At 35.4% G+C, this 23,383-nt stretch overlaps 1 protein-coding gene across 3 annotated transcripts in view; it reads left to right on the top strand.

Moving 5' to 3' along the window:
• Positions 1-22,618, top strand: part of LOC117394910 (double-stranded RNA-binding protein Staufen homolog 2) — an 88,678-nt gene extending 66,060 nt beyond the window's left edge. For all 3 annotated transcript variants that reach the window (XM_033993630.3, XM_033993632.3, XM_033993631.3), the window contains 2 exons: positions 19,984-20,072; positions 20,893-22,618. In XM_033993630.3, the coding sequence (XP_033849521.3) occupies positions 19,984-20,072; positions 20,893-20,986 (183 nt within the window). In that variant the 3' untranslated portion in view covers positions 20,987-22,618. The remainder of the gene's footprint in view (positions 1-19,983; positions 20,073-20,892) is intronic.
• The last annotated feature ends 765 nt before the right edge of the window (positions 22,619-23,383 follow it).

Raw genomic sequence — 23,383 nt, forward strand, 5'->3', positions numbered from 1 at the left:
ATAGAAGTGCTTGTCCAGCTGTGATGGTGCTTGCTAAGGGCCTCTTTAGTTCAAGTTATTGAGTATATAGTACTCTTGGGATATATCACGGCAGCTATATAGCTATCCTTTTAACTTTCTGTATGTCTCACATACATTTTTACATGTACCTAGAAACCAACCCATTTATCCAGTTACAGTATAATGAAACCTACTGAGTGTATTGTCTAGGTATACTGTTAGCATAAGCTGTGTATGGTAATCTTGAAGTATCGACTATTAATTTTACTGACATCCTTGTTCAGACTATCATTTAATATCTATAGTAGTATACAAGATTACAGAAGGTTAAATTGAGTAAAAAAAAACAAGATGCCTTTTTTCTCCTTCAAAATAATGTATTCAGTAAAACGTAGCTACTTCGCCGTACTGGCTTTGCATTTACACAATTTTACGTAACTGTAAAATATAAAACTATGGCTATTGAAATGTGTCATAACTGAATAATAATGATTAACCCTACCATTAATATTTTTATTGGGGTGTACAATTGTATGGGGGGAGGGGTGTTAAAAACATATTGAAGGCTTAACTGATTTTTTATAAAAGACAGGAATAGACCATAACTTTCTTAACTCTTATACTCTTATACCTGTAATCCCTGATTTAATGCTTATCAGGATCACTGTGATCTGGCTTCTGAAGCTTCATAACGTCTTTGTTGTCTGGCAGTCTACAGCTAGCAGCTAACAGCAACAGAGCTAACAACAACTGCCAGATGCTATTGCATGATAGACCTCCTGTAAATCCCTGGTTTATAATCTGCCAGACAGTAATGATAATGCTAGGCACTATTTTTACAATGCAATATTTTTTTTACATTTGTTACTTTACACTTGTGGAAACAAACACTGACATCCAAGCAAGGACTGCTGTGACTGTAAAGACTCCATTATGCTGTAGCTTTTAGTTCAATACTATGTATTTCATTGTTAACTTAAATAAATACAAACATACCCACAGTCCAACACTCTCCTATGTCTTTTCCATGATCTATGTTACAGTATTTGTTACGTGAAATATGAAGCACCACTTTGTGAATACTTGAGGTGGGGATATATAGTCATGCAATGAACAGCAAGTCTGGAGCAGTGTTATTTTGATATTATGTAAAGATACTTCATGATAAATTGTGAAGTTTTAATTGGACCTTTGATCAGCTGTACATTAAGTCGGTTTGTCTGTTGCTCTTCATTTTTTAACTACTGCCTGGATGTAATGTTCTCTGGGATCCATTAGAATATAAATAATACAGTGCACTGATTTCCAAGTTTACTCTGTACACATCCAGTGTGAAAGAGATCTGAGTATGTTTCCCCTGGAAAGAGCTGAGCACATTTGGTAAGTGTTCTGTACTCAGTACATTTACAAGCATACCCAGTGTGAAAGGGCCTTTAGTTTCTGTCTGAAAAAGGCCTTTCATTATAACAAGGGTGGAAAAATTGATTGTGTTGACGGTCGAGTCACCTGTTAAGAAAATGGTCAGCCATTGACAAGTGTGATTCATGACTGAGTGACTGCTCAGTGAGCCTTCATATGGCCCTTGCAGTGATCTGGTCGGCCACCTACAGAACAAGGGCTGTTTGAAGTCTCCACATTTTTAAAGACGTTAATGCAGCAGGATACCACGGATGGGGGCCTTGGTGTCACCTAATCGGCAGCTGTTGAAAACTTGTCATTGTGTTTACACAACAACTTAATTTTGTTTAACAGCACCTTTACAAAGTGTTGTTCGTTAAGTTAAAGAATAAACACCTTTCGTAATTACGTAATTTCGGGTGCTACAGGAGCTCATGCATGTAGGTGGTGTTTTGGGGGTTTTTTTGGTTTTATTTGTCAAATGTTTTTTTTTTTTTTTATTTAAATATTCACACCTAGCTCACCCAATGAGATTTAACTTCTCATTTCATCGGGTACTGGAGATAATGCAAAGTTCACATAAAAGTATTCTTTGGGAAATCATATGAGGACATTTTGGAAAACTGTATTGTTGTCCAAAAAGCACAGCCACTTATTCTAACAGGCACAATTGCGAGTAAGAACTGATATTCTGTATGATTAATATTTTTTTTGTAAGTGTACAGAACGAAACAAATTAACAGCCATGTGGCTGGTTTAAAAAACTGGATAACCACTAATCGTGGAGAGTACCTTACAGAAATAATCAGGGTCTGTGAAAGCTGCCTATTAATATTATAATTATTTTCTGTTGTGATTTAAAAAAAAAAAAAAAAATTCTGCAGGTTGCATAAAAGTTATAAGGACAAACCTAAAACTCAAAATGTTGCTTTATTACTATAGATCAGAGGAATCACACTCATCCTTTTGGTCAGATCACTGCCACTTGACTCCACACAACTCCATTTATGTATCCATATAAGGAGAGTAAAGTCAAAACTGTTCAACATCATGTTGCTGAACATTCTTGTAACTGAAGCTGATGTTAACTAAATACTGGCTTGTCTTAAATTAACCATGAAATGTAATGTTATCAAAACTAAATGTACTTACTGCTACTATAACACCAGTATTTGTAATTGTTACTGGCACAATTAGCTAGAGATTATTTTTTTTGTCAGTTTTTATTGTCCAGGTAGTACTGCTGTTGAACAAAGATTTGTTGAATAACAATATGTTGTATGGTTTACAGCTTTGGCTTTAAAAACTGTCTCTAATGTTATACTCCTTCAAAAGTTTCTTTAGAATTTACAGTGGTTATAACTATTATTTTGCATTACTTGAGCTAAACCTTGTTAAGATAAGAATGTGACTTGGTTTCTAGTATAGTTTTTTAATTGATGTTATTTAATTTGTTTTAGTTTTGTTTTACTTTTCATGCTGGGATGAAACATCTTGGTCTTGAAGGCATGATAAGGAATTCTGGATTGCAGCAGCATATAATTAGGGTTTGTAGTTTTCGGTTTTTATTTTCCATCTCTCTCCCTCCCTTTAAACCTTAATTAATAGTTGTTAAGCCTTAACTGAATACCAGATTGTTTAAATTAGTGACACACTACTAGAAACTAACGCAGTGGAAATTAATAAACTGAATTTGGCGATTAGAGCCAGAATGAAATGCAGGTTCAAATAGAATCAGGTGAGATCAATGCACGTCGATTGTTAACTCAATCAAGATATGAGGGTAAAAAGAAACAACTTCCTTTGGTAATTAGTGTTTGATTAAGAAAGCGAATTGGCTCAAAATATGTTTAAAGGGACATCACGAAATAAAACACAAAAACCAGAAGCTCTACATATAATGAATGCAGATCCTATCAGAGTCAGTCTCGCCTGCATTTCAGCACTTGCCGTATTAGCCCTGAGATTTACATACGCAAACAAGATGGGATTTGAATGTATTGCTACAAGAAAGAAACAAAGTCTGGTACTCCCAAGGTTTTCTTCCAGTCACCTGAAGCCGTACATTACCATTACTGTATTTTAAGCACCTGCAGTTCCGTATTAAAGCAACAGCCCAATGGTTACATGGGATGCAGTGCAAGGTTTACTGTATTTATTGATTTATACTTTTTAACCACCAATTTTGTGCTGCTACCCCAGACTCTTATTAAAGTCATTAACCCTGCTGTAGAGTTGCAGATCTGCTCACACATGTCTATATATTTATTTGTGCATTTATTTATTTTTCCCAGTTGCTTTTTATATTTCATTTTGGCCTTTTACATTTCTGCTTTGACATTTACATTTCCCTCTCCCCTTTTATTTATTTATTTATTTTTTTTACGTTTCGTTGTTGCAAAGACACCTGTGTCAGTCAAAGCTAGTGGGGGCGGTATCATTTACACCATTGGCTAATCCATCAAGTATTGGCAGTGGCTCTCGATTGAGATTGACTGCTGGCATATGGTGTTGAAAAGTAATAGCTTAGGTGTTAGCTGCATTTGAGTTTTTATTAGGAATTTACGAGGAAAATAGTTAATTAATTGATTTTCCAAATATATCTTTATTTGTAGGAAATTACTGATCTATATGTGAATCTGTCAGAATTTCATTTTTTGTTTTTTGATGTAGGTTATAGTAAAATTAACTTAATGGCTGAATTGCACGCTATTATTAGACAAGACCTTTTGATACTTGTTAACCAATCTGAGTCAGACTGTTTCTCAAGACTACGTACTTGTTAATCACATTGCCATTTACTTCCCATCTCAGCATAATTATGTGTGCCATTTAAAATATTTACAACATCAAAAACATTAACATCAAGAAAAAAACTATAATAACTAACAATTATAAACTTTTTATAAACCCAGCATAAAAATGATCAGTATAACTTGCTGTTGCTTTGCACTTTCTGTAGACTTGCTTGTGTTTTCTTCCTTTGTTTTTATTTTGCAAGTAAGAAATGTATCCATTTTTGACTCGAGGGATGATACGCAAGATAATCTGGATGTACAGTACTCTACCAAACACAGGAAAAAACAAATTCAACCAGCCGCTGTGCTGTTACTAAAACTCAGCCGAGCCTAATAAATGAATTAAAAAACGACAAAGTATGAGTATTGTGATTATTATTTAGATTTACTAAATTTATACTACTGAAAAATTCAGAAAGGTTGTGCTTCACTGATTACCACTGAATTGTATGAGGAGTTGAAAACTGCAGTTCATGAGTAGCACAGAGCGCTATGAGCAGAGGTCTCCATAGAGAGAATCGCCAGACACCTGCTTCACCCGCCCTAATATCAGAGTGGAAGTCACGCATGCGTACAGGTGGGTGATAATTTTGAAACTGAATGTAACCTTTGAGCTGCTAAACAAAAATGAAATATTTGTGCACAGTAATTTAGCGATAATATATAATTTCGTCATCCTGCGTACCCCCTATGACCCTTAGAAATACCCCCAGGGGTACTCGTTTTGGTTGAAAACCCCTAAATGAAGAGCTTGTTAGTTAAGACTTGGTCTCAAAGAAATATTTCGATCACAGGGAACACCATTAACAAATTGTGAATCGGTTAGATTGAGGGGGTGGGTGTAATTAATCTCAGTGGTCAGCCAATGGTGCAAATGATACCGCCCACTCGCTTTGATTGGCACATGTGTCTTTGCAGCAACAAAATGTAAAAAACAATGCAGAAAAAGAAAAGAGGGGAGAATGTAAATGTCAAAGCAGAAATGTAAAAGGCCAAAATTAAATGCAAAAAGCAATTGGGAAAAGTTGAAATAAATAAATAAATGATTACCATACAGCACAATGCTGCTGTGTAACAAAGTGTTAGCCAGGAAACACCAGCAATGTAGCAGAGGGATACAGAAAACAGTGTTTTAGAAGTGTTTTCATTTGCATTTTCTTAGATTATTATTATTATTATTATTATTATTATTATTATTATTATTTATTTTTTAGCAGACGCCCTTATCCAGGGCGACTTACAATTGTTACAAGACATCACATTATTTTTTACACACAATTACCCATTCATACAGTTGGGTTTTTACTGGAGCAATCTAGGTAAAGTACCTTGCTCAAGGGTACAGCAGCAGTGTCCCCCACTGGGGACTGAACCCACGACCCTCTGGTCAAGAGTCCAGAGCCCTAACCACTACTCCACACTGCTGCCCCTGAATAACCCTCTGCACCAATTTTAAGGTTAGTTAATTGATGCAGTTCCTTCTGGAGTCATTTTCTCATATCTGCTCAGATTTCATTGTATATGAGGAACATTATCAAATCATTTTACATCACTACTTTTTTTTTTCTTTTTCTTTTTTTTAACTCTGTGGAATTCCAGGTCCCTCTTAGTTTTCCAGAAGTTCCAGTGCTAATCAGGGGCTCAGGTTTCAGCGGGAGGCACAGGGTTGCACAGCACCCATTTGTCAAGTTGGCTGCTCTGCAGTAAGGTTCCATTAGCTTGTCTTTGAACAGGGCTGAAATCTTTTGCGGGGCCCTCCTCGCTGTCATTTACACTAACGGCCATCCTCTTCATTGTAAGGCTCATGAAAAAACAAAGTGATGCCACAACATAATCACTCACTCGGGATGTCTGTCATCTGTTTTCTTAAGGAAACAACTTTCAAGTCAAAAGATTAGAATTCAGAAAATGATAACTGATAAAGACAGGTGGGGGGCAGGGTGTCATCACAGATCTGGGGACTATTTTGAATTCCCGACTAAAGGAAATGATTGTTAGGATAGAATATAAACATGAACTTGCATATTCGGAAACCTGTTGAAAGTTTAAGAGGCCTCTTCAAAAGTAAATGGTTAATATCAGGGAAATGTGTGCATGTGCTTTCAGATGCAATGTTGTCATATTACTGTGTGGCTGTATAAAGTTTGCCCTGAAATCCTAGGTAGTCTGGTCTCTAAAATGTGATGTTTATTTCAGGCTTTCCTACATTACAGTCAGCATAAAAAACCCACTGACCTTAACTCCTCAAAACACAACTGAACGGATAAGATCTACTTTACTGTTAAATTAACATAAGCAAGTAACATGCCAGACATTCTGGGAGCTGTAATGTAAAGAGTGATGGTGATTTCTTTGGTAATGCTTCAATAATTATAAACTATGGAAGAATAGCACTTTGGCAATTTATACAGAAAAAAGAGCAATATGTTTACAGCTGACACAGGTTTATGTTTTGGTGTTAGCTTGCTGGAAATATCTCTGCAGAATCAAATCTTCCGTGAACGATCTACCATCAGCATGATCCATCTCTTGTGATATGTCAGATATAAGAAGAAAAATAAAATACACGCTATAATATACTTCTTCCTGTACAGTTCCTCAAACCCAAGTCATATTTTTTTTCTTTCCGTACAAAATGTGTGTTTTTGGGTGGTAAGAGGCCGGTTACAACTACTCACCTACATACAGGCCAAATCAGATGAAATAATCAGATATGCGTCACACTCATTTTAACCGTCACTGAAGTCAACATTTTACAGATAGGTGAGTGTTGACTTTATTTTGATTTATTGTGTATGTGTGTGTGTTTTTTTTTTCTTTTGTTTTTGTTTTACCCATCCACAAATCATTGTAAAATAACATGCTGTTAAAAGGTTGTGCATTTTATTAGTGGTCGTTAATTAGGGGAATTAAATGAGGTGTCTGACTTTGCAGATTTTATTGTGCTGAACTTCTCAAGTAGTTTACACCTTACGCCATGTATCATTAGCCAGGGAAGACGCACCTTTTTACAGTAATCTGCAACAAATTGAGTCAGAGTGGTGTCTCACCCTTCTCTCAGTTTTCCGTTTAATGTCTGTTAGAAAGTATGCATTTTATCTGTTATAATAAATTAAAAATACATTTTATTCTGATTGAAATTTCTCAAAGTTATTGCCAAAAAAAAAGTAAAAAGTAAACCTAGAAATATAAATAGTATAATATATGGATCAGAATATATTACCACATAATATGTCTCAAGTGCATTACTAGCTCAAAACCAACGAGAGACACATTTGTGTGTGGTAATATATATATATATATATATATATATATTCGGATCCGTATGATTTATATGTTCTATGTTTTAAACCTGGTTGCCTTTACCTTCTTTCTTAAACTGTTTTTTTACAGACAAGATTACATTTGAAAGGTGGTTGTCCAGGTCTTTTTCAGGTATCTGTTGAAATTCTCTTGTTTCTCCCACTGCAAATATGACTGTGAGGATTATGTCAGTAAGTGTTTTTTTTCTTGTATTTTCATTTTCTTGCTCTTTTAAAAACGTTTGTTTTAATTCTTCTGTTATTGATGCAAACCTTGTTTTATTTTCTTCATATTGTCCATATCTCTTTGTTTTGAATGTAACCTGTTCATCTCCGGGTTTGCAGTGCTTTTCTCATGATAAATACAGCATCTGCTTATATTAAGTGGTACTGCACAGTCTGAAGATGATGATATAGGAAGGAGTCTAATATAAAAAAAAATTATTAGTCACGTTCATATGTATGATCGTGATATAGTATCAGGATTAATTTTTTCCAGTTTAAGGGTCTGTTGCCATGGTCTCTTGTAATAATAGAATGTATATAATGCATCTATAATACAGCTGTGTGCTTTTATAGTTGTGTTTGGTCGTATTATGGTTCTCAAGACATTTTGACAATCGATTACTAATAGATTTGTTTCTGCTTTGATACTTGATTATTGGTAAGAGCACTGAGTTGGTGACCTAATATGCACAAGATGATTAATAGTTGTATTAGTATTTGGAAGACTTGTGTTCGCCAGTTTTCCAGGAACAAACATTTACAGGTTAGGGAGAAAGTAGAAATAAAATAAAAAAGGTGTTCTGCAATACAGTGTACCAATTTTGATAGGATGCTTACCGTAAGAGACTTTCCCTTTAAATGAACAATACATTGTCAATCAGTTGAATTGCCTGAGATGAGAATCTGCATTTAAGCATTTATTTAAAGAACAAGTTCTTCATGAGAAACGTCATATCTGTTAACTTGATAAGCTGGGTAATTGTCCTTGTATTCCATTTGCTTGCAAAGATATCTGCAAGGGGTTTGATCATATGAGATTTTGGTAGCTGTTAAGGCTTAAGCTCAGTACCTACTTGCTGATGGAGGAGACATTGCAGTTTTTCGGATGACACTTTTAACGAAGGTCTTGTCAACTTTGTATTAATCCTTGGGACTATTTCAAAGAGAAAGGATGTTAAGTGTACAGGTCTACACTTTTATGGTTTAGATATATTCCTTTCTGCACTGGAATAATAACATTAAAATATTTAATCTGAAAACTATGAAACATTAATGCTGTGTAAATACCAAGAACATTAAAATGGTTTAAACACCACAAAAACGTTTACTGTCTATCAGATGTGTTATTTCAGAAAGTCATCACACAGCGACAGTCAATAGCAATTGTCAGCCCCTATGCTGTGTCACAAGATGCTATGTTAATTAAATTACTAAATTAAATTAGTTTGAGGCAAATCCTGTTAGCCTACTTCCCATTGTAATCCGAGGCCTTTCACAGATAGCTGTGGTAGACGTGTTTGAAGCAGTCTGCTTTTAAGGGACGGTAATATACTTAATGTGGATTACGGCAAACGTGTTGCTTTCTCCAGCTGCTAACACAAACAGTGATTTCTTTAGTGTGCATGCTGCAACACAGCAGGCCCTGCCTAAATTAAGGTAGGACCAAGTGGACGGGTGTGATTTTTTGTCAGGCAATCAGGAATGATAACATTCCACCTTGTGCCCTAAAACCTGTACTATACTGTAGGTGTTTCCATTTTTACATTTTTACCTCACACTCACCACACTAGCTCCTAAAACGGGTATTATAATGTTTATCAAGCCTTAGACTCCCTAGAGTACAGCAGCTGTTTTATATCAAATGATACAACCCTAATCCTAATGCCTTCACCTATCTATATTGGCTATTCAATGTACACATTTCTCATTTGTACCAAGTACAAATGAGGTAGGGTAACATTGAGCATTGTGATTTGATCTTCATTTCATTGCCAATTTAATTTTCCCCTATATATATAATATGTAGCAGTGTTTTTTTGTTTTCTGGACTTGACAGTGACTAATCCAGGAATAATTTCATTTACATTTTTCCCAAACTCCAGAGAATGTTCTGTTCTCTGCCAGAATCAGTATGTATAGTATACTGTGTAAAGCCATAAATATTTGCAAGGCTAAAAAAAACATTTTTGGCACAAAATCAAATTCCACTAACTATACATACTTTGTATATATGCAACAGGTCAGCAACATTTCTGGAGCAAATGGTGTGATTTGCCAAATAATTTGATTGCAAATATTTATGACTTTACAGTATTATAAATCTGGCTGAAGATTATTTTGTCCTGTATCTAAGTAAACTGTCTAAAAATAAACCTCCAACCACCAAAGAAATTAAAATAGACACCTACACATTTCTTGTCTGTTTTTTTGTTTGGTTTGTGTTGCTCCTGAGATGAAAAAGAAGAAACAATGTTCATGTTGTAATTATTATTATTTATTTCTTAGCTGACGCCCTTATCCAGGGCGACTTACAATTGTTACAAGATATCACATTATTTTTACATACAATTACATGATTATTTTTTTACACAATTACCCATTTATACAGTTGGGTTTTTACTGGAGCAATCTAGGTAAAGTACCTTGCTCAAGGGTACAACAGCAGTGTCCCCTACCAGGGAACCCACAACCCTCCGGTCAAGAGTCCAGAGCCCTAACCACTACTCCACACTGCTCCCCTACAATGGGAAGTGTAATGTAAGTAACCCTAAGGGACCATTGTTTCTTTCCAGAAGTTATCCCTTGAAAAACGGTGAGTAAATGTATAACGCTTTGAATGTCTTTAAAGAACACCAGCCAAGTGCAATTGGACTTTGAAATAGGATGTCCTCCGGACATCACAGGGAAATTGTATGCAGTGAAACAGCGGTATTGATTTATAATAAGCCAAGCAGCAGGAATGTATTTCAAGTTGAGGGGGGACAGAAGGTCTTCCATTAGTAGCCTGACCTCTGATGGTCCACTTAGTCTCACTCCATACTTGAAGGAGCATGATCTGTTTCTGTCATCCACCGTTTTATTTAGAAACAATGAAAAAAGTAATAGGTAGCTCTGTTAATTAAGAATAGTGTTTAGCAAGCATGTATCATCTTTTATCATGTATCATCTTTTATTGTTGTTTTGAATGTAACAAAAACTATGTATACAGTAATATATATTTACTGTCATTCCTGTATTTGAATGCTTTTGGCCCTGATAAATATCCCTAATTATTTTCCAACATAATTCTAATTATAACAATAATATCACGTGGCTGTCCCCAAGCAATAAGCTTATTTCCCATATGCAGCTAAGTCACTGTGGCATCACAAGGCTTCTTCTGGCAGGAGAGACGATTGTTGTAACCTTGTTGTCTGGTTTCTGACTGCATGTTTTTGCATGTGTTTCGAAGTAGTTAAGGGTTTTTTTGCCTCGGGAAACAGAGCTGCAATTTTTTTTTTTTTTTCAAGGTCTTTAGTAATGTACTGGTGCAGTATATACAAGATTTTATTTATTTTATTTATTTTCTCTAGCAAAAGGTGTTGGATTGATGTCACTGGAAACTGAAGGCCTGTTGCGCCAGTATATGTCAGTCATAGACAGAATAATAACAAGTCTTCAGGGACAGCTATTACAAAACAAATCTGACCATTTTATTGGCATGTCGAGTGTGTAACTAAAGTGGTAAAATCCTCTCCTCTAGGCTGAAGAGTTTTAGTTGTGGCATCAAAATGAAGTCTGCCTGTAGACGGTCTCCAGTTACTGAAGATGGATTAAGTTTCTCAGAAATGTTTTCTCCTTCGTGTGCTGTTCATGGTACATTTCATTTTAGTGTTTCAGAAGAAACTCTATATGACAATCCCAGTAACACTATTGTGGGTCTTTTATAAACGTTGAGATGTCTTTCTTGCAGTGTAGTGCAGAAAGCATGCTTCCAAATGTGACTCAAAAATGTTGAGTCAAGAATGTTTTTTGAGGGAGTTTGGCAGTTCTTTGTTCTGTTCAGTGCTGAATATTATATGGCCAGACAATTTTTGGCCTGTAGTCCATAATATGGCTTAAATAAATCATCAAAAAATGCATCATTTCTGGTAGCCAATCAAAAAACCTTACACAACTACATTTTTTTTTTTTTAATTATTTCTATGACAAACCTATGACAGCTTTAAAATACTAAAATACAATCCCCACCTACCACCAGTCAATTCAATAATGAAAAAGGTTAGGCTTTTGAGAGATGTCAGTAATATATTACTTAAGGCTTTAGTGTTACATTTATTTTGAATATCTCATACACAACTTGGCATTGATGTTTATATTTTTGAGGCACCAAACCTGTTAATGTTATCTTTGCTTATGCTACTATTAATTAGTGACTGGCAATTGAGCACAAATGATTCAAACCCAGTATAGGCCTTAAAGGTTAAATACTAGTGCATTGGCTTGGGAAGAAGATGAAGTAACTCTACACTGTTATGTCCCCTCATTTGGCATAGGGTTAGCCTGTGACTTTTTTATTTGTTTTTTCCCCAACTGTGTTAAAAAAAAAAGAAAGTTGAATTGCAATACAGACCCTTGACATTTCATTCCATTGGCTATGCATGTTCATTGAAAGCTGTGATTTTGGACTTCAGGGCATGTCAGTATCACATCTTCAATGAAGATGTGCATTACAGCGGACAGCATTTGTTCGCTAAAAGCAATCGGGCATGCTTTCTTGAACCAATTCCTATTCTTGCTTCCATGTGTGTGCTCAATTGTGTCACCTTGTAGCAACTAATGACACATATGAACTGCAACACTGAATTAAAGCAGCTGTGGTATTCCACCCCAAAGCCAATGCATCTATTTCTTATGAAAAGCTTAAATAGTTGGCTTTTCTTTTGACAGCGTATTTCTTTACAATCTAAACATGTCTTAAATTTTGTAGGATGTTATGTTACAGTCAGGCATTTTTAACTGCAGCACAGGAAGGCATTTTCCCAGGGGGAACTCTCCTTCTGTCTTTTGCACTTCTTAAAGTGGCTTCCTTTTTCATGCTGTGACCACTTTTAGACCTTCTGTTCTGTTCATTATATGTAAAACTGCCATTAAAACAAATGCATAAAAAGTCCTTTTAAATATATATATATATATATATATATATATATATATATATATATATATATATATATTTTTTTTTTTTTAATGAATTACATAATTAAAGCAGTTAATACAAGGGTATTTGTTTACATTGGTTTTATCATTAAAAGCTCTGTTTTATATTTAATTGGGCCAGTAAGATCAAATATTTCCTGTTTAAAGTACACATTGTTTTTGTGTACAGCTGTTAAAACATCCATGGTTTTATCGCCAACACATTATCATGTACTAGTTGGCAAATTGGATCACGCATGAGGGGAGCTTTTTAGTTTTTGCAAGCATGCCACTGATATAGGCTACTTCTAAAGCATTTCAGATGCAAGCCTCATATTTTTTGTGCTATGAAATCTCATCAGGCAAAATCTAAAGCTACCATTCATTTTCATGTGCGACCGAAGATGTCTTTCATATTGGGAAGCTGGTAATGTCAGCAAATTGACACAAGCCAACAAAAGTGTTTTTTTAAATGGGATGCATGTTAAGGGATCTCTGTGAAAATATTACATAAAGACAATAGTATCACTTGAGAAACATGTAGTTTCAGTTGATAATATGTTGAGAATCATACAGTTGAGCCCTGTTATTAAGTAGCCAAGTAAAGCATGCGTTTTCATATATTATAGGATACACTTTTTTCTACTTCTCAGCTTTCTTATTCCCTTTAAATATAATTTTTATCTTTGCAGCACAAGGTTAGGGGTCTGGAGCCCTGTGTTTGCAACAACAGAAAAAGATGTATCATCCATTACATACATTACATGTATCATCCATTACATACTGTACATAAGATTATCTGAATGTATGCTTTGTATGAGGCATACAATACTGTGAGTTGTAGACATAATTCTCTGTAAGCAAGACTTGGCATCCCATGCTACATTATGCGTCTTTCAAGGCCCTGTGTGTGCTTAATTTCACAGCTGGCTGAGTCAGAGACTGTAATTCAGTGCTCCTTGCCCTCCACCTCTAATAAGGCCACGCTGCTTCAAGAAATAGTCCTGGTTCACATTTTATGTGGGGGTGGGCGTGAGGAAAGCGAGTTAAAATGAAAACTGTGTTTACTGTTAGCGGTGTGTGGAAAGGTGCTGTAATGTCCCAGAAGAGATGAAGGCAGCTTTGATCTGCAAAGAATTGTGGGCTTTATGGGATTCTCTTTCTAATGTAGTCTCATATTACTGCCATATATGAGAGAGTCAGGCAGCTCCTTTTAATATATCCTTTAGAAAATGAAACAGATCAGCACAAATAATACCCCTGTCCTAACTTGATGTATTAATTTAATAACTAATACCAATTTAATGATACAACAGAATATATATATATATATATATATATATATATATATATATATATATATATATATATATATATTGTAAAACGACTCACCCGCTCGGGTTCGTTGCCCCTTTAAGAATGCGACCCAGACACACGAAATTGATTTTTTCCAGCGCTCACGCGCTAATTTTTAATAAACACAAACGTAAAAACAAAACACACAAAATAAACACCTAGCTCTTTCTGAGCACTAACTACACACGCAGGAACCTAACTATCACAGGACAGCTAAACCGTTTCCCTGTTCCACACACTTAACCATACAGGTTTGCACCGTACCTTCTCTCTCGGGACTGCTAGGAAGCAGAGCACTCCTTTCTGCCTCCTTCTCTTTAGCAGCCTCGAGCAGACTGCTTGCTCTCTTTTTAAACTCCGCACCTGGGCCTAATTTCCAATAACGCCCAGGTGCGGATGATAAGTAATAATAAAACAATTAAACCAACACAAATCAAAACAGAACACAAATCAAAACAGTGCATTTCTCTCTAGCAGGGAGGTTTTAACCCCCTCCCTGCTGTTTCTCATACCCCGCTATGTTACAATATATATATATATATATATATATATATATATATATATATATACACACACACACACACACACACACACACATACTCAGGCCCAAATTTATAAAGGGGAAAAACCAACCACAAAAAGCCAAGTACTGTGCAAAATAACAACCTATTTTTTATTAACAACCTAATTGACTAATTAGATAAAGGAGGCGATTCCGCAATCAACCAATTTAAATACACCTCACAGCAATTAGCGATGGAGAATTAAACACCAATCACAATAAATAGCGGGTTTGGGTCAACCCTGCATGTGTAGGCTACACATTCCAAAAGAAAATGAATGGCACACAAAGACCTCAGCCTGGTGCTAGCCGTGGTGATGAGGATGCTCGGAAGCGAAAACTGAAATTTACAAATATGGAATTGGAGATTTTGGTACAAGCAGTACTTATAACACATGAAAATGTGTTACAAGCTGGAAATACATCACCAGGACAAATGAATAAAATATGGAATTTGGCTTTTTCCTAAACAAAGTTTGTAGTAGGTTGCTTATACATTACGATGCATCATCCAGTTACTGTGCTTCGCATATTAGTTCAACTTCTTATTTCATATAGAATAATTCCAGGCGTATAGACTTTTAAAACTTCAGAAACAATATGTTTTATTTACTTACATCCATGGCAGTCAAACGGGTGGATAATCCTTCCATTGTTGTACAGCTATATGTTCAGCAACAATACAGCTTCATACAAACAGTCTTCAGTTTAACTACGACTATATCTTTAACTATATCTTCTTAAAGTCTTATGCAGTTACAACTCTCTTATGCAGTTACAACTCATAAGAAACTCTCTCCTATTTCTTATGTTTGTCTGTATTTCTTACTCTATGTATGATTTTAAAGCATATCTGTGTGGTATATATGGTCGAAAAAATAAACTGTATTTGCTCTAGCTACAACTAACTGCGACATCTGTTCCTCAGTCCTTTTTTTTTTTTTACCGTTTTCTTTCTAACTCGAATTTAACAATACTGCTTGAACCAGTATTGTTAAATACTAGAATGCCATATTACAAGTAATAAATTCTGTAGGCATTACTAAAATAACGGTGGCGGATGAGCCCTCATTGTATATGAGACACTTTCTTTCGTGCCCCTCGGAATATCATTCTGTCTTTTCTTAAGCCCTGTCCACACTACATAACCGATCTCGAGAACCGTACTCGAAACCACTCTAATTAATCCAGCTCAAAGCGTCCACACTGAAGTACCGTTTCATGTTTAGTCAGGCTTAATGCGTCCACACACTATTAGAATAGTTCGGTTACAGTTCCTAGCAGCGCAACGAACCGTGGAAATTAATATGATAGTATACCACCATGCACTGTATTTTATTTTAAAATAATGTGTTATGCCCCATATTAACAGAGGTCCATATTGCTAAAAAGAAATATAACAAGTATTGTGAAAAAAGTAAATCCGAACACACACACACACACACACACACACAAGTAGGGCTTGAAGTTTTCAGGTTTTATTTTTAATCCGGTGACGTCCTTTTAAACAAATTGAGCTGATTCTGTTTCATAATTAAACTCAGAAAAGGCTGTTAATTACAAAACAATCTTTGTTTTTACCTTCCTATCTTGCCTGAGCCTAATTCTGGTCCTCTTAATTTTATTTCAAGCAGAGCTGACAAATTACGTAATTTGTTCATCATCGATCCTACTTTTAACTCACATTTCATTTTTGCAGTCGCCTAATTTAATGTTGTGTTTTTGTTATTTTCCCCACTAGTTTAACAGAGATGTCCTGACAGATTTTTTGAAGCATAAAAATGAATACCTAGTGCTTTCAGCTCTTAAACAATTGCAGATTTCAAGTTAGCTACAACATTTTATAAGTAACTTCAGCTCTGCAACTTTAAGAGCTGAGAACAATTAAAAATGTCGAATTAAGCAAATTAATAGTTCATTAAGGGTCTAGTTAAGTAATTGAGAGCTCAGTTTGAATGAAAACCAGAAGACACATGGGGTCCCCAGGACCAGGGTTTTGAAGCCCTGATCTAGATGATGCAGTGGTAATAATTCTTTCAATAATTAATATATTTATTTGTGTTTAAAGATGTATTAATTAATCATTCAATACATTGCTTGCCATACCAATTCAATTACATGTCTAAATTTTGTTATCAGAAAACCACAGTTAGTATTCTGTGTTAAATGCCTGGACGTACGTGCCTCTCAGTTGTGGATATTTCTATTCCTAACCCTCAAACAGAGCTGTGTTTATTTGCCAGAACATGTTCATCATCCTGACAGAGCTGACTGACATCCCAGTGTAGGTTGGTACTTTTGTCAGTGTAGTGCAGAGTTATAGTGACATACAAGATAGCATAAATAAAGTAAATATATAGTGGAATTACGGCACAGCCTGTATTAAACATAAGTGTCTCATATCATTTATATCTTAAGTGGTTGCGAGTAACTTATCAAATACGGTAGTCTACAGTAAACAGATGAAAAATAATTCAGTAGTGGGAAATACCTGGATGGGAATCCATAATACATACCTATATTTTACATCAAACACCTTCTTTCTTCTCACACCTGTTAGCTAGTGATATGAAATTGTATTGAAAGAAAATTACAAGTAATATTAGTGGCAGTTTCTTTAGCTGGGGCATGCATGAAGATTATTATATCTTAGTTACATATCATAATAAAATAAAAAATAAACATTAATTTCATTCAGATTGGCGCTTGTGTGGTCGTGAACTCTTCAGAGGACAAGAGGGGTTATGCTACAGCCACCCTATGACAAGAAGTTCCCAGTGTTGAAATCGAAAATATTTTTATAGTACTGAAATCATAGACATCGTAAATGGTATCAAGATTGAGAAATTTCACAATGAAAATAAAAATGAATTGCACTACAACTGAGCTGCACTTTCTCCTCTCTGCCTCGATTGCTGTTTGTATTGGGTCCTAGTGGAGACTTCTAATGAGTGATTACACAAATACGTTCTTGAGAAATACAAGTTTTAGTACTGCTGCAATGTGAGGGGGGTATTTCTCTGCGTCCCCTGTGTAAATAATGCTGTTTGCTGCAAATTGTTTCATAATGTTTAATATGCATATATTTACTTGTAATCTGACAGTTTAAACATATTTGCTTACATGTAATTGGAAGTTAGCCAAAGTGAGCCATTTAAAATATTAACTGATGCAATAGGCTTGCTTGACATTCCCCCTGCTGGTTGAGCCAAGACTGTTCAGCTGCAGATTCCCTACGATGGTGGTGCTAGTCAGTATGTTTTTCGATTCACTGGCAACCATGTCTTTGATGGGGAAGGGTTGGGACAACAAGCACAACACGGGTTTGAAGTCAGTTATTTTGCTTTGAAAGGGAGGACTGTTGGTCTTTTAATAAGTGTAGGAAAACAAGGAAATAAAAACCTGACAAGTAGGGACTTAAATTCAGGTCCTCATTTTGTACCCCTTTTTTCATAGTATGATGAGCTTTGGAAAAAATGTATTATAAAGGTATCCCAGTGAGTTTTATATTGCTTAGTTTTTGGGAAGGGTTTAATAATGGTTATAGATATGATTGTATGTTTTTTTTTGTTGTTCACTTCAGCATCATATACAAGCACCCCAACAAGACTGCTCCTCAATGACTGGGCTCCTTTGCATGGTGATTAGTCTGTCTCAGATTTGTTTCTCAAAAGCTGTTCGGAAAGATCAAGTTGTCTCCAGCAGCTTGGGGATACAAGTGAGTCGATTTGTGGGGAAAATGCTTGACTCTTTCACTTGCACAACACCTGTGAGAGTCACACCATCAAGACTGTAATTGGGGAAAGGCTAATTCCTGATGAATTTAGGATCGGAATGGACTGCAGCTCTCCTTGCCCTAAACAGGTCCTCTGCGAGACACCCAGAGTGAGCTCAGTGGGATCACTGTCAGCTGCAAGATTTATGTCATCATCTTCCATCCTGAGAACCGTTCCATCGGCTTCAGACATCTGGATTAAATTGCTAAGACGTCAGAGGCAAAGAAAGGGACCATCAGCGAAGAGATATCTGTTAAAGGACCAGGTGTCTTTGCCAAGAAACACACAAATCATTTTTACGTGAAAATGTTTGCCTTTTCAATGTTTCTTTAATGCAAATAATGGCATAAGACCTGCAAAAGAAGTTAAGACATCACACTTAAATTTAAACCTAAATGATAACTGTTGGCCCGGTTTCTATAGTAAGCACGGTTAGGTTTTACCATTTTATTTCCACTTAAAAAACAAAAAACAAAAAAAACATTTGTGTTCTGTATTGGTTTAGTGGGTTGGAGCACAGGTTTAACTCAAAAATAAGTGGTATATTGAAAAGAAGAAAAGTTGTGTTACAGAACCATTTTAATTTTTGTATTTCTTTTTTAAAAATGTTGTTTCTGTATTGGAGGGCATCTCTCATCTAAAACTCTGCTTGGCACACATATCCCAGTACTGGGAAGTTTTTCATTCACCCAGCAAGATGGGTTTCATGTTAAAAAGGGGTTTTAGCAACAATCAGTAATCTCGGTAATCATTTATAGGATTAAAAATCATGAGATCATAGATCCCAGCTTGTTTCATAAGATGTATTTGACTCTATCGAGTATGAAGACCTGTTACTATAACATTTGAGCACTCTTCCAAGCTCAAATCCATCCAATAATTAGAGCAGGGGTGTCCAATCACGGCCCTGGAGGGCCATTTCACTCCAGGTTTAACAGGTAAAAAGATATAATTAACTACTTCAGGGTCTGGGTGGAGAATTCATTGGCTCAATTAAATAATTTAGAACAAAGTTGTTACAAAGACCAATAGTGGAAGGACCAACTTTGGACACCCCTGAATTAGAGAAAACCTGGTAATATCAAGTATGAGAAATGGTAATATTCCCATGGTTAACTGAAAGAATGTGTTTAGATGGTGAAAAAACTAATTAAATTCTAACACCTTTCATGGATTATATCATGTTACTGAAAAAAAAAAACATTAGCACAGAAACTGCCATTGGTACCGTCACATAGGTCTTAAGTACAAGTGTTGCAGTTTCCTAAAGATTAATCCTGTGATTCACTGTGCATGTCTACAGTAGTATGAGCTATCACTGCAAAAATGCTGTTACGAAAACCATCCACTGTGGAGAAAGCAGGAAGAATTAGTCCGGTCTCACTCCCTTAGACTTACCGGTACTAGCAATCGCTTTGAGAGAACCCTAGACGTCACAGAATAGAAATGTTTACATAATAGTCATGCAAAAATATATTTAAAGGAATGCTGCCAAAACAAACGCTGGCTGCAAAGAGCATCCTTTTGGCATGGTGTCTCTGAGACAGCTGAAATTATTTGAAAAGCAGGTGATGTGTAACACTTACAGAGCCATCTGTTTTGCTCAACAGGCAGCCCTAAGTGCCTTGAAACAGCTGTCAGAACAAGGACTGGACCCTGTGGAAGGTGCACTGAAGGTAGAAAACGGATCACGTGAAAGGTAGGTATAAACAAAGACATCACAACAGGGTTCAGCTGGACTGGGTACAATGTGGACAAAGAAACTAGAAAGATCTGGGAGCCAGGAGATACTCATTGTTTTAAATGTGCCAAGGCACCATAAAGTTGTACCTCTCCGGAACATAAAGTATAATATAGACTGTGCTTGATTTGACCAATCACTAAAATACATGCCCATCCCTTTAACCAATTAACATTATAAACATTGGATAACAATAATGAGCTGTTCCTTTATAGTCACAGTATTGATAAAGAATTATTTGGTTACCTTGGACTAAAATATTTGGTTTTTAATGTAGATAATACTGTATTTATATGTATGTGTGTGTGTGTGTGTGTGTCTGTGTATGTATCACTTATTCATCACTTGCTGTGAAACTACCTAATAAAATAAATCACTAATTTGCATACTACATCAAACTATTTTTAGCGTGCTTGTAATGCTATACATAGCTTGTATTCGTCACACGCTTTTGTAAATGTAATTAGTCAGAATGAGAGCCACAGAAATACAAGTTGTTTCACAATCTTTTGAGTATCTGTTCCCTGAACAATAGGGCACATAAGAGCTAATGGAAATAATGAAAACATAGGAGTACAGGAAGTAGCTGAAATTGTTCAAGAATATTTTTTAGTAGGTGTGACTGGAAAAGGTTATCAGAATATAAATGTTGTTTAGTTTAAAAGAAGTCACCTTTCGTGATGACCTATGATCCTAGAGTGGCATCTGTGTATAAACATGCCTTTCAAGACATGCTGCCCTGGAACTCTGTGCTCTTCTTGACATTTTCATCTTTCAGACAAGTGAAACATCTGGGCGAGAAGGCAGACAATAAACAGACTAACTCAGGCACCACTGGTCAGGACTGCAAGGATTCAAAGGCCGTCTTCTAGGAGCCCCCCCAGCGCCCCCGGCCGCCACCTCATCCTTATAAACCTGTCAACACACAATAGGGTGGATGTGTATGAGCAAATGAATGACTAAATACCATTATTTGAGTCTATGTGAAGACAACACTATCCTAACACAAAAAAAGATTAAAAAATACACAAAAATGAGTAAGAATAATTAAGTAGATACATTGCATGATACTGGTAAATCAAGGGAAATCAAAAAGGTATAGAGTATTTCCACTTTTGTACATGAATATACATTTTAAAGATAGTTGCCCATTGGCAGAAAAAAAAACACCACAATTGTGCTACTGAAAGCTAAATGAAACATTTGTTAGTAGAATATCAACATCAAACTGAAATACTGATGATGTGGTTCAGTTTCAATTTAAAAAAAAAAATAGTGTTTTAAGTTCAGTTTTTTTTCCATTTTTATTTTATAAATAATGCTTGGGTATTTAAAAGTTAACCAATGACAGTGCTGTGAGAGTTGTAGTTGTTGTCTTCATATATAGTCATGCAGCTTATCTTTTATGCTGACATTAAAACATTCATCATTCTATATGAATATGTATGACTTGCAAATACAAATACCATACACTGAATTTGTATGCAAAAAAAAAGAAGAAAAGTTTTCAAAAAAAATTGACAAACAAAAAAAATTGACAAAAAAAAGCTTACTAATACATGAACTGGTGGTAGAACTGATCAGCAGAGGTAAAACTTCAAGAATGGCAGTTTAGAATTTGAGTGTCATGAACCTATTCTTCCCCCTCTTCCTCTCTGTGATGTGTGTTGTATTGACCCACTGTTTGCATTAGCTCAGCCTTTTGAATAACTGCATTCTAATCTGGAAGCGCATTTTAGGCCTAGCACCAAGGAAAATCTGGAAGTTAGGGAGTTAATTCCACAACAATGAAGAAGAAATAAGCGTTAGACCTCATAGTATAACTAGAACACAAAGAACAGTATGTACACTGATTGCTGGTGCACTCTATAACAGCTACTTGTTATTAATGAATGGCCAAATATAGTAAAACCACATCAGTTCATGTTTAACTTTGTATTGTGTGGTTTTTTGGGGTTTTTTTTGCGTGTGTGTGTGTTAAAGGATGAGTAACTGGAATACACCTCAAATACGAACAGTGCCACCTTGTTATAAGCAACCCTTTGTAGCACATGACTGGATATAAGGTGCCTAACAAACATACCTATCAGTGTGGTAATTCCACAATGCATACCTTGGAGTGTTTTATTGCTTAATCACAGACTGCTGAGGATCTTTCAGCCAATCAGAGCACATGTCTCACATGCTTTATTCCATGAATTCCAACACAGAGAAACACAGTTCATGACATCAGCCATACCATATTGAGTTTTTCCTGTGCTGTAGTTTTAGTATCAGCACAGTTGACGTTGACGTCAACTGCTTTAAAAAAGAAAAAAGAAAAGAAAAGATACCTGAGGCACGTGTTGGAATTCCATTCAACTGTAAACTCAATTCAGAACAGTGACATCACAATCAGGCACCTACCTCAGCCACTTAACAGTATTCTTTTTATTAACCCTTTCCCTCTTTTCAATGAAAATGACAATTAACTAAATAAAGGTTGGTCATGACTAGAAAACAAATATTGCTGTTTTTATTTATTTATTTATTTATTTATTTATTTATTTTACTTGTATATTTACAATAAATCTGTATATAATAGTTTTATAGGACTGCGAGCATCTGTGTATGGGTTACATCGACACATGATCCATCACTTCTACTCCTGCCAGTATTACCAACATATACAGATGTTCGCCATTCTATTACCCATTATTATTACTTTTGTTGGATTGCTGAGGACACACGTTTTTTTTCAGCAGAAAAAAAAAAAATCTGTGAAATGTATGTTTTGTAAATGCAATTCTGTTAATTTCTTTAAGAGTAAAAAAAAAGAATGTTTGTTGAGAGAAATATAAGTTAGCTACAGCTTGAACAAACTGCCGTTTTATATATATATATATATATATATATATATATATATATATATATATATATATATATATATATATATATAATGCCATTCAAGTACATACATTCCAAAATTAACAAATGTATAATTAACTGATGTGTATCTTTAAAAAGCTGCTGTGCCTTTAAGTTTCATTCTGAGGCTTCATGAAGATATGCTAAAATGCCACATTAGTAATTATGAAAGTCTTCTCAGTTTACGTTAGTGGTTAGCATTTGATAGCAGTTTGTCTACATTTTAGGTATAAAACACCTGTCTCCTGATTGATAAATGTGAACACTTTTCTCTGCTTCAGCAAAACAGTTTGATCAGCAAGTTTCAGTCAAAGAAACTGTGGCATTAAGAACAATGTGAGATATCTTGTCAAGAAATTAAA

The sequence above is a fragment of the Acipenser ruthenus genome, chromosome 3, assembly GCF_902713425.1.
Source record: "Acipenser ruthenus chromosome 3, fAciRut3.2 maternal haplotype, whole genome shotgun sequence".
NCBI classification, from domain to species: Eukaryota; Metazoa; Chordata; class Actinopteri; order Acipenseriformes; family Acipenseridae; genus Acipenser; species Acipenser ruthenus.